This window comes from Coregonus clupeaformis, chromosome 23 (assembly GCF_020615455.1).
Source record: "Coregonus clupeaformis isolate EN_2021a chromosome 23, ASM2061545v1, whole genome shotgun sequence".
NCBI lineage: Eukaryota > Metazoa > Chordata > Actinopteri > Salmoniformes > Salmonidae > Coregonus > Coregonus clupeaformis.
Window position 1 is genome coordinate 50,498,371 of NC_059214.1, and position 12,482 is coordinate 50,510,852.

The 12,482-nt window shown below is 44.5% G+C and overlaps 1 protein-coding gene across 1 annotated transcript in view; it reads right to left on the reverse strand.

Annotated features, from left to right (window-relative positions):
* Positions 1-662: 662 nt before the first annotated feature.
* LOC121536419 (fibronectin) overlaps positions 663-12,482 on the reverse strand; it is a 106,162-nt gene continuing 94,342 nt past the window's right edge. Inside the window, exons 41-46 of the mRNA XM_045206760.1 lie at positions 12,209-12,347; positions 11,738-11,902; positions 5,795-5,920; positions 5,230-5,336; positions 2,352-2,474; positions 663-2,201 (exon numbers count right to left, since the gene is read on the reverse strand). Of these exons, the coding sequence (XP_045062695.1) occupies positions 2,103-2,201; positions 2,352-2,474; positions 5,230-5,336; positions 5,795-5,920; positions 11,738-11,902; positions 12,209-12,347 (759 nt within the window). The 3' untranslated portion in view covers positions 663-2,102. The remainder of the gene's footprint in view (positions 2,202-2,351; positions 2,475-5,229; positions 5,337-5,794; positions 5,921-11,737; positions 11,903-12,208; positions 12,348-12,482) is intronic.

The window sequence follows — 12,482 nt, forward strand, 5'->3', positions numbered from 1 at the left end:
CAGTAGACAGACCCACCCCTCTAGCCTGTGCAGCGACGATCAAGTTCTGTACCAAATCAGTTTATCTACCAAACGCGTTCATTAGTCCAGAGACCACACCACTTTTCATTGATCACGTTCAGTTTCAACCATTATTGATAACGTTAACCACGGCTTACCACTTGTTGATGGACATAGCTTACCAGTAACTGACTGCTTTGTGTGGTCTTATCCAGGAGGAACAGCTGTGCTTCCAGGAGGCTGTCCACAGAGTGTCTGACCCAGAGAAGAGCAGAGAGACCAGGTGGTCTCCTCCGGGTCTCAGCCTCAGCCCTGACCCCCCATCTACCCTATTGGCCAAGCTGGAACACCAATGACCTCTGGGATAGGTGGTATGATACTGGCATGGACCTAACACAGTGTTTTACTGAACATAACGCATCAACATCTCGTATTTATTATTTCAAACCCAATACTGCACATAAAGTCATGAACTTTGTTTATTTGTAAACTAAAATTATTTGACCATTTTAAATAGCAATTTCTACGTCGCGATTCCTGATCTACAATGTCGTTTGTACTTGCACTACCCTCATTTACCTGATAGTATCTCATCGGTGTGAAGAGCTGAACGGTTTCCCTTCTAGCATTTATAATCAAACATTGAAAACAGACCATTCCAATTTCTTTGTAAAAGTTTATTAAAAAGGAATTCAGTCCACAGTAGTTAAGACTTTGGCACCTACAATATAAAAAAAGAAACAAAACAAAACGTGTACCCCAAATAGCATTAAAACAACATGCTTGGATAAAAGGGATAAATTAAAAAAAACAATGACAAAACACAGCAGTTGAGGTGTGAAAGAATGCATCTCAACTGACAGCCATCTTAGAGCTTCCATCCAACCGTCTACAAAATGGCGGAAGTAGACAAACAACAACAGATACAATTCTGGACAAAGAATGAACACCTGCTCGCAGTGTACCTCTGATACAGTGCTTGGTTTTTTAATAGGGAATGTTTTCAGAACAACAAGAACAGAAAAACTAGCTAGTCACAATATCACTTAGAGAGGACGCAACCCACTTGGCAAAAACGTGTTGAATCAACGTTGTTTCCACGTCATTTCAACCAAAGAATTCAATGTGATGGCGTTGAATCAACATTTGAAAACTGACTGGATTGGCAAAAAGTCATTAACGTAAGCGAATTGTCTTTTTTTTTTTACCTAACTTTTTACTTAAATCGAATGACGACATATTTCTTTTCTTCCCCTTCACATTAGTTGACAACTCAACCAAATGTAAATCAAAAATAGACGTTGAACTGACGTCTGTGCCCAGTGGGAAGGGTCCCAAGGTGAGACCTGTCTGCGTCCCAAACACTGCCCCTATGCCCTTTAATAGTGCACTACTTATTTCCAGTTCTGGCAACAACAAAAAAAAAGTAATGCACACTACAGGGAGTAGAAAGCCCTTTGGGATGGGCTTGGAAATATTCCCCATTCCAGGCAACTGACGATGTAGTCAACAGTTTTTTACATTGTAAACTTCAGAACGTCTCTCTGAGGTAAAACGTCTCGTCGGAGATAGAAAGCTCTGCTTCAGGAGGATCAGAAACAGAGTTAGGCTTCAGGAGGAACAGGAAGTGGCATACTGGACGCCTTTAGTAGAATCTCTATGCAGATGTTCGGCGTCTCGAAGGACTTGGTAGGACAACAGGATCCAAACACTAAAATATAAAGAACGAGCCTTTCTTTGCCTTGGGGGGTCTTTTGAAGAGATGCTCTAGAAAAAGGCGTGGCGACGTGGAGAAGCAACAGGATTGGTGGTCAAACAAAACCAAACAGTCTGTCTGAGCCAAGTATTAGTTAGTGAAGAACAGGACAGCACTAGCCTGGTCCCAGATCTGTTTGTGCTTTTGGCATCTCCATTGCCGTCATTCATTGTCAAGACAAAACAAAACGAGTCAAAAAAAACAAAACAAAAAAAACATGTCTGGCGTGACAATGATGGCATAAACAGACTGGCATTCAGGATAGGAAGGCACAGCGTATGTGAGTAAAGTGTCTGGAGAAGGGTTCTCCAGGAGTGGTTTCACCTTCCCATCTTTCTACCCTTCTTTACTCTGAGGGTTGCTGGGCGTCCGCTACGAGCTCTGGTCTCAGGAGCTCTGGTCTCAGGAGCTCTGGTCTCAGACACTCGATGGGACACTGGATGTTCTGTTGGAAGAGTTTACAAAATAGCTTTGTGTCAATATACAGTGTTCAGGAGTATGTTGTTATGGGACAGTAACTGGGAGGATTAGGGTTAGAATCCCAGGAGGCACCACAGGATAACACTGTATCTCTATCCCTGGGAGGAACACACACCAGTTTTTTCAGGGCGTTCTCCCTGTAGCGGTCGAATGCGTCTTGGTGTATTTGAGGCTGTAGCAGAGCCACATCCACCTCAGTCCGAGCTCCTGGTCTTCTGCAGTTCTCACAGCGCCAGCCCTGGGGAGTGGGGACATAAGGACACGTCATCACATCAACATGCATTAACACCAGACGTGGGTTCAACTAGTATTTTTTATTTAACTAGGTAAGTCAGTTAAGAACAAATTCTTATTTACAATGATGGCCTACACCGGCCAAACCAGGACGACGCTGGTCCAATTGTGCGCCGCCCCTATGGGACTCCCAATCATGGCCGGATTGTGATACAGCCTGGAATCGAACCAGGGTCTGTAGTGACGCCTCTAGCACTGAGATGCAGTGCCTTAGAGTGGCAAAGCGGTCATGGGTTCAACTAGTATTAACACCAGACGTGGGTTCAACTAGTATAAACATCAGACGTGGGTTCAACATGCATTAATACCAGATGTGGGTTCAACGAGTATTAACACCAAACGTGGGTTCAACTAGTATTATCAGACGTGGGTTCAACTAGTATTAATTCCAGACGTGTGTTCAACATGCATTTGGTATTTTGTATTTTATTAGGATCCCCATTAGCTGTTGCAAATGCAGCAGCTGCTCTTCCTGGGGTCCACACAGAACATGAAACATAACATAATACAGAACATTAATAGACAACTGCTCAAGGACAAAACTACATTACTTTTTAAATATATTTTTTTACAAATGGCACACGTAGCCTACATATCAATACATACACACAAACTGTCTAGGTCAAATAGGGGAGAGGCGTTGTGCTGTGAGGTGTTGCTTTATCCGTTTTTTTAAACCAGGTTTGCTGTTCATTTGAGCAATATGAGATGGAACAGAGTTCCATGCAATAATGGCTCTATATTTTTTAAAACATTTTAGTCATTTAGCAGACGCTCTTATCCAGAGCGACTTACAGTTAAGTGAGTGCATACATTTTCATACTGGCCCCCCGCTTTCTTGAATTTGTTCTGGATTTGGGGACTGTGAAAAGACCCCTGGTGGCATGTCTGGTGGGGTAAGTGTGTGTGTCAGAGCTGTGTGTAAGTTGACTATGCAAACAATTTGGGATTTTCAACACATTGTTTCTTATAAAAAAGAAAAAGTGATGCAGTCAGTCTCTCCTCAACTCTTAGCCAAGAGAGACTGACATGCACAGTATTAATATTATCTCTCTGTTTACAATGAAGAGCAAGACGTGCCGCTCTGTTTTGGACCAGCTGCAGCTTAACTATGTCTTTCCTTGCAGCACTCGACCTCACGACTGGACAATAATCAAGATTAGATCAAAACTAGAGCCTGCAGGACTTGCTTTGTGGAGTGTGGTGTCAAAAAAGCAGAGCATCTCTTTATTATAGACAGACCTCTCCCCATCTTTACAACCATTGAATCTATACATTTTGGCCACAACAGTTTACAATCTAAGATAACGCCAAGTAATTGTGTCTCCTCAACTTGTTCAACAGCCACACCATTCATTACCAGATTCAGCTGAGGTCTAGAACTTAGGGAATGATTTGTACCAAATACAATGCTCTTAGTTTTAGAGATGTTCAGGACCAGTTTATTACTGGCCACCCATTCCAAAACAGACTGCAACTCTTTGTTAAGAGTTTCAGTGACTTCATTAGCTGTGGTTGCTGATGTGTATATGGTTGAATCATCAGCATACATGGACACACATGCTTTGTTTAATGTCATTGGTAAAAATAGAAAAGAGTAGAGGGCCTAGAGAGCTGCCCTGCGGTACACCACACTTTACATGTTTAACATTAGAGAAGCTTCCATTAAAGAAAACGATTTGAGTTATATTAGATAGATAGCTCTGAATCCACGATATGGCAGAGGTTGAAAAGCCATAACATACGTTTTTTCAGCAACAGGTTATGGTCAATAATATCAAAGGCTGCACTGAAATCTAACAGTACAGCTCCCACAATCTTCTCATTATCAATTTCTTTCAACCAATCATCAGACATTTGTGACAGTGCAGTACATGTTGAGTGCCCTTCTCTATAAGCATGCTGAAAGTATGTTGTTAATTTGTTTTTTCCAACAGTTTGCTAAGAGCTGGCAGCAAGCTGACAGGTCTGCTGTTAGAACCAGTAAAGGCCGCTTTACCATTCTTGGGTAGCGGAATGACTTTGGCTTCCCTCCAGGCCTGAGGACAAAGATTTCCTCTAGACTCAGATTAAAGATATGACAGATAGGAGTGGCTATAGAGTCAGCTACCATCCTCAGAAGCTTTCCATCTAAGTTGTCAATGCCAGGAGGTTTGTCATTATTGATCGATAAAAAAAATTCCACCTCTCCCACACTAACTTTACAAAATTCAAAGTTTCATAAAAAACACAAATAATGAAAGAAAAGCATTGCATGAATACGATGGCTCACTGTTCGTTGTTGGCATTTATACCAGACGTGGGTTATACCAGACTTAGGTTCAACATGCATTAGCACCAGACGTGGGTTCAACATGCATTAGCACCAGACGTGGGTTCAACATGCATTCACACCAGACGTGGGTTCAACATGCATTCACACCAGACGTGGGTTCAACATGCATTCACACCAGACGTGGGTTCAACATGCATTCACACCAGACGTGGGTTCAACTAGTATTGTTATCTTCAGAAAAACGTTGAGCTTGCCTGGCACACTGGAACCAAATGGGATACTAGTCCATTGATCCAAACCCTATCCGCCTGGTTCAATCAAATGCTCATACTTTTGACTCCTGCTATTTTAACCACTGACAGTGGATGATATAATACAATGTATGAGGAAGACAGGGAACTAGAGGGACTACCGGTCGTCTAACCTGTTGTCCTCCGTAGCAGGTGCAGGTACAGATGGCTCCCAGGTATTCCTTCTGCCACTGGTTCCCCACCTGGTACGTACTCCCATCGTCATAACACGTCGACTCATCTGTAGAAACACAGACAAATAGTGAGATCAAGAATATTCAACAATACTATATACAGGAAGTCTCTCCGTTGACTCCATGTGGAATGGCACTCACCACAGAGTTAGAAAACATAGAGGACACACTTGCCACAAAAGACTGTGATGGTCAATGAGAATGATAGGGTGGACCTTCGTGGTTTTATAATGCTGAGGCACTAACTGATCTATGTAGCTAGTCTGTAGCTGTATAGTTGAGTTTATAGCTAGTATGTAGCTGTATAGTAGTCTATAGCTAGTCTGTAGCTGTATAGTATAATCTATAGCTAGTCTGTAGCTGTATAGTAGTCTATAGCTAGTCTGTAGCTGTATAGTAGTCTATAGCTAGTCTGTAGCTGTATAGTAGTCTATAGCTAGTCTGTAGCTTTATAGGAGGATCTATAAATGTAGCTGTATAGTTGACCTGTACAGTCTTTTCTTACGTGGCTCGCACTTGAACTCTCCCTTTCCGTTGCCCAGGCAGGTACAACTCATCATGGGACCGTTCTCAGCTCGGCTGTCCCACTTCTCTCCGATACGGTAGTTGTTACCGCTGTCATGACACCACTCTGTGGAGGGGTGAGGAGGGTGGGTGGAGGGGTGAGGAGGGGGGGTGGAGGGGTGAGGAGGGTGGGTGGAGTGAGGAGGGGGTGAGGAGGGGGGAGGGTGAGGAGGGTGGAGTGGAGGAGAGGAGGGGGGGGAGGGGTGAGGAGGGGGGAGGAGGAGGGTGGAGTGGAGTGGAGGGAGGAGGGGGGTGGAGTGGAGAGGAGGATGGGTGGAGGGGGAGGAGGGGGGTGAGGGAGGGGGGTATAGTGAGGATAATAGTAGTTAGATTAATCCAAAATAAGATTTTGATGGACAGAGAGCCATGTCTCCTCGACTCCTCCCACTCTGGTGGAGAAAGGAGTCTGATTGGCTAGTTGGATACAACAATTAACTTTACTGAGACCCAATTGGACAATTCATCTAAATGTATAGAATGGTTACCTGGAGGAAAATGGGGGAGAGACAATTTCAGTCAAGGGGAGGGTTAAGTATTTTTTTTTAAAATCTAGTCCAGGGGAGGGTCATGTCATTTGTAATTCATGAAATGTCAATATTTCTCAGTGTTTTAGAATTAGTTGTTTATTATATATGGATGTGTGCCAGATGCCACCCCTCATCTGTGATTCTCTGCTGGGCGCGCAATATCAAGTGCACCTATAGGCTATTTAGTGTGGTCTCAAATGATCCATAGGCTATAGGCTATAGGCTACGAAGTGCATGCTGGGAGAAGCACAGAGCAAAGTTATATTTCTAGGATAGCTGCTGGGATGGTGTAAATAAAACTATGCTGCATTACACACTGCAGTGGATATTCCCACCCTGAGCCCCGGCTGCATTACACACTGCAGTGGATATTCCCGCACCGAGCCCGTGACACTGCAGTGGATATTCACCCTGAGCCGGCTGCATTACACACTGCAGTGGATATTCCCACCCGAGCCGGCTGCATTACACACTGCAGTGGATATTCCCACCCTGAGCCCCGGCTGCATTACACACTGCAATGGATATTCCAACCCTGAGCCGCTGCCGTTACACTGCAGTGGATATTCCCACCCTGAGCCCCGGCTGCATTACACACTGCAATGGATATTCCCACCCTGAGCCCCGGCTGCATTACACACTGCAGTGGATATTCCCACCCTGAGCCCCCGGCCTGCATTACACACTGCAATGGATATTCCAACCCTGAGCCCCGGCTGCATTACACACTGCAGTGGATATTCCCACCCTGAGCCACCGCCTGCTCTGCTCTTGTTGATCAAAAACGTTTTTGTGTGCTGCTTGACCAATGGCTGTGCTGTGTAGGCCAACAGTGGCAGTTCAGGAGGAGAGTCAAAGGCTTCTTCCGAAAATAGTTTTTGATTAGGCCTCGTCCAAATAATGCACTCTCTTGCGCGCGGTCTATCCTATAGCCTATGATCTGTTCAGTTTGAGAAGGAGCGCGCCAAGATGAGAAGTAGGACTGGAGGTCAACTTTGTTAGTTTGATACTAATACACTGCTCAAAAAAATAAAGGGAACACTTAAACAACAATGTAACTCCAAGTCAATCACACTTCTGTGAAATCAAACTGTCCACTTAGGAAGCAACACTGATTGACAATACATTTCACATGCTGTTGTGCAAATGGAATAGACAACAGGTGGAAATTATAGGCAATTAGCAAGACACCCCCAATAAAGGACTGGTTTTGCAGGTGGTGACCACAGACCACCTCTCAGTTCCTATGCTTCCTGGCTGATGTTTTGGTCACTTTTGAATGCTGGCGGTGCTTTCACTCTAGTGGTAGCATGAGACGGAGTCTACAACCCACACAAGTGGCTCAGGTAGTGCAGCTCATCCAGGATGGCACATCAATGCGAGCTGTGGCAAGAAGGTTTGCTGTGTCTGTCAGCGTAGTGTCCAGAGCATGGAGGCGCTACCAGGAGACAGGCCAGTACATCAGGGAGACGTGGAGGAGGGGCCGTAGAGAGGGCAACAACCCAGCAGCAGGGACCGCTACCTCCGCCTTTGTGCAAGGAGGAGCAGGAGGAGCACTGCCAGAGCCCTGCAAAATGACCTCCAGCAGGCCACAAATGTGCATGTGTCTGCTCAAACGGTCAGAAACAGACTCCATGAAGGTGGTATGAGGGCCCGACATCCACAGGTGGGGGTTGTGCTTACAGCCCAACACCGTGCAGGACGTTTGGCATTTGCCAGAGAACACCAAGATTGGCAAATTCGCCACTGGCGCCCTGTGCTCTTCACAGATGAAAGCAGGTTCACACTGAGCACATGTGACAGACGTGACAGAGTCTGGAGACGCCGTGGAGAACGTTCTGCTGCCTGCAACATCCTCCAGCATGACCGGTTTGGCAGTGGGTCAGTCATGGTGTGGGGTGGCATTTCTTTGGGGGGCCGCAAAGCCCTCCATGTGCTCGCCAGAGGTAGCCTGACAGCCATTAGGTACCGAGATGAGATCCTCAGACCCCTTGTGAGACCATATGCTGGTGCGGTTGGCCCTGGGTTCCTCCTAATGCAAGACAATGCTAGACCTCATGTGGCTGGAGTGTGTCAGCAGTTCCTGCAAGAGGAAGGCATTGATGCTATGGACTGGCCCGCCCGTTCCCCAGACATGAATCCAATTGAGCACATCTGGGACATCATGTCTCGCTCCATCCACCAACGCCACGTTGCACCACAGACTGTCCAGGAGTTGGCGGATACTTTAGTCCAGGTCTGGGAGGAGATCCCTCAGGAGACCATCCGCCACCTCATCAGGAGCATACCCAGGCGTTGTAGGGAGGTCATACAGGCACGTGGAGGCCACACACACTACTGAGCCTCATTTTGACTTGTTTTAAGGACATTACATCAAAGTTGGATCAGCCTGTAGTGTGGTTTTCCACTTTAATTTTGAGGGTGACTCCAAATCCAGACCTCCATAGGTTGATACATTTGATTTCCATTGATACTTTTTGTGTGATTTTGTTGTCAGCACATTCAACTATGTAAAGAAAAAAGTATTTAATAAGATTATTTCATTCATTCAGATATAGGATGTGTTATTTTAGTGTTCCCTTAATTTTTTTGAGCAGTGTATAATTGATTTGAATAAAAACAATATGTTTCTTGCCCATGATGTATGTATCAGAGTTATTGACCTCACAATAAGCTAGATTCTCGTAATTTACATCGTGGTGCTGAAACTTGAAGCAGCAGTCGCGGCACAATCAATCGGAAATGGGCAGCTCATGGTGCTGGAAGTAGGCATAATTCATTTCAACCGTCTTCATTTTAATTAGACTTTACTAACAACAAGAGGGCTTTGTGTTGGAGCCTATTTCTTCCTATTTAAGAAATAAGAGGTAGGCCTACCTGTTTGACAGAAGAAATTAGGTTATAGGCTGCTATATCCATAGATTTGTTGGTCAATTCCTCCACCCACCAAGCACTCTTTAAATAGCCTACCTCTGTCAGTGAAGGGCTGTTAAGTTTAAACCAGGACTTGAATTGAGGGGGTATGAGAAGGTAGCCATAGGCCTACCTTTTATTAAAAAACTGAGTGTACAAAACATTAGGAACACCTGCTCTTTCCATTACATAGTCTGACCAGGTGAATCCAGGTGAAAGCTAATATCCCTTACTGATGTCACTTGTTAAATCCACTTCAATCAATGTAGATGAAGGGGAGGAGACAGGTTAAAGAAGGATGTTTATGCCTTGAGACATTTGAGACATGGATTGTGTATGGGTGCCATTCAATTGATGAATGGGCAAGACAATATTTAAGTGTCTTTGAACGGGGTATGGTAGTAGGTGCCAGGCGCACCAGTTTGAGTGTGTCAAGAACTACAACGCTGCTGGGTTTTTCCACGCTCAACAGTTTATCGTGTGTATCAAGAATGGTCCACCAACCAAAGGACATCCAGCCAACTTGACACAACTGTGGGAAGCATTGGAGTCAACATGGGCCAGCATCCCTGTGGAACGCTTTCGACACCTTGTAGAGTCCATGCCTCAACGAATTGATGCTATTCGGAGGGCAAAAGGGGGTGCAACTCAATATTCATGTTATGTACACTCAGTGTATAACAGCGCTTTTGGTCCGCGATGCTTTATGCTACAAACAAACTGTAAAAAACCAGGGAAAGACGTGACTCCGATGCATCTGGGGATATCATTGTTTAGATTCTTTGACATTCAGATGCTGAGCTACAACCTTCTACAGCCGAGGAGACAAACATTGACTTCGCTTGGGAAGTAATCAATTGACTAAGCTATTCACTTTCTGTACAATAGAAGATGTTTAAACCCAGACAGCTTTTAGGGAACCACTTGTGACCCTCTCTCTTTGGGTTAAGCCATGGAAGAAGAGTAGCCAGCAGTTAAATCTTAAATTTTGTCTGCGTCGGTAGGCCTACTGTCTGGGGTGGAAAGGTAGGCCTAACTTTTGAAAGTACCATGCTCAGATTCCTAAAGATGTCATTATTTGCAAACAGGGACAGTTTCGTTGCAAACAAGACACTGATTTGGCATTGGAGAAATATGATAAGATAAACACATAGGCCTATCTCTCTGTCCATTCTTAGCTCTGTCAGATAAACACATAGGCCTATCTCTCTGTCCATTCTTAGCTTTGTCAGATAAACACATAGGTCCTATCTCTCTGTCCATTCTTAGCTTGTCAGATAAACACATAGGCCTATCTCTCTGTCCATTCTTAGCCTGTCAGATAAACACATAGGTCCTATCTCTCTGTCCATTCTTAGCTTTGTCAGATAAACACATAGGCCTATCTCTCTGTCCATTCTTAGCTTTGTCAGATAAACACATAGGCCTATCTCTCTGTCCATTAGCCTGTCAGATAAACACATAGGCCTATCTCTCTGTCCATTCTTAGCCTGTCAGATAAACACATAGGTCCTATCTCTCTGTCCATTCTTAGCTTTGTCAGATAAACACATAGGCCTATCTCTCTGTCCATTCTTAGCTTTGTCAGATAAACACATAGGCCTATCTCTCTGTCCATTCTTAGCCTGTCAGATAAACACATAGGTCCTATCTCTCTGTCCATTCTTAGCTTTGTCAGATAAACACATAGGCCTATCTCTCTGTCCATTCTTAGCTTTGTCAGATGAACACATAGGACCATCTCTATGATTCTGCTAATATGTAAAATGACGTAGAATTGCCTGAAATTGTGAGTATTACATTGTTATTGATTATTGCATTGTTGGGTTTTGAGTTTGCAAGAAAGGCATTTCACTGTACTTGTGCATGTGACATTAAAACTTGAAACTAAAAGGCAATTCTTTCCTCAGACTTGCAAATATGATGATATAGTAAAAGCACTGCATGAATCTAACGGAGATCTTTCCACCCCAACCCTTGTCCACGTTGGTCTGTGAACCCACAACCTTCTGGCCTCAGCCCTGTCTATCAAAATTCCTGCGTTGTCATCTAATGCTGACAGGACGAAGAACAGTTTTTAAAACGGCATATCTAAAGGCTCTGGCCTGTCCTAGGCGTGAGGGTAAACTGTAAGGATGTTCTCTGCTATCCACTTTGTGATTTAATTATTATTCTTGGTGTAGCGGAGGGTCACTTGTTCTTTTTCAAGCGTTCAGGGAGGGTTTAGGTCAAATATATTTTGCAGAAGTGAGGCGCATCCATTTTCATTTCAGAGAGGTCCTATTTTCTCCATATAACCTTTATTACAAATAATGTTCACTCCCTTACCACTGAATCTCTAATTTTGGCATTTTTGGTCTTGGTCAACTGTGCCTGCCCATGCTAGGGTAAAATATAAGGGGGTTTAAATTAGAAGCATTATGGGATGGGTTAGAGTCACTCACTGGATGAATCACATCTGAAATGGCCACTGCCCAGCCCCAGACACCTGCACCACAGCTTAAAGCCCGTCTCTGACATACGCTCCCACTCTGCACCCACATCATGGTAGGTGGCTGTGAACGTGTCATAACACACATCTCTGTTGGAGGGGAGGTTGTCTCCTGGAACTAGGGGGAGAGAGAAGGGACAAACAGAACAACAGATAAATGAAAAGCAAATAAATAACTGATCAACAAAAAACAAATGCACAATTGATCAACGACTTCAAGACAATACATAGGGGAGGGGAGAGAGCAACACATAAATAACAACCGTTGTCCATTTTGAAAAAGTGTAATAGTCCCTTGCTATTTCATTGCCATTAAACACGATAGGGTGCCGAGTGAGTGGCATGTCCATGTTATCTCCATGCCAGAAACAAAATCTCACCGTCTGTCACGAGAGACTAATGTCTATGTGATTATGTAACCTACCAGCATTGCCAGCTGTGACAATCTCCTCCAGGACCTTCTCCCTGCCCTGCCCTCTCATGGCCTCCACGATGACGTTATAGGAGGCCCCAGATGTCAGGCCGATCAGGGTGGCACCGGTGGAGGTGCCAGGCAACCGCATCTGATGGAGGAATCAATGGACCTGGAGATCAGTAGGGCACTAGAAACTCCTGCACTGTGTGAAGATCATTCAGCTAACTAGGCCTATATAGAAGCCATGTTTAAGCATGGGATTTGTGTATGGGTGTATATTACC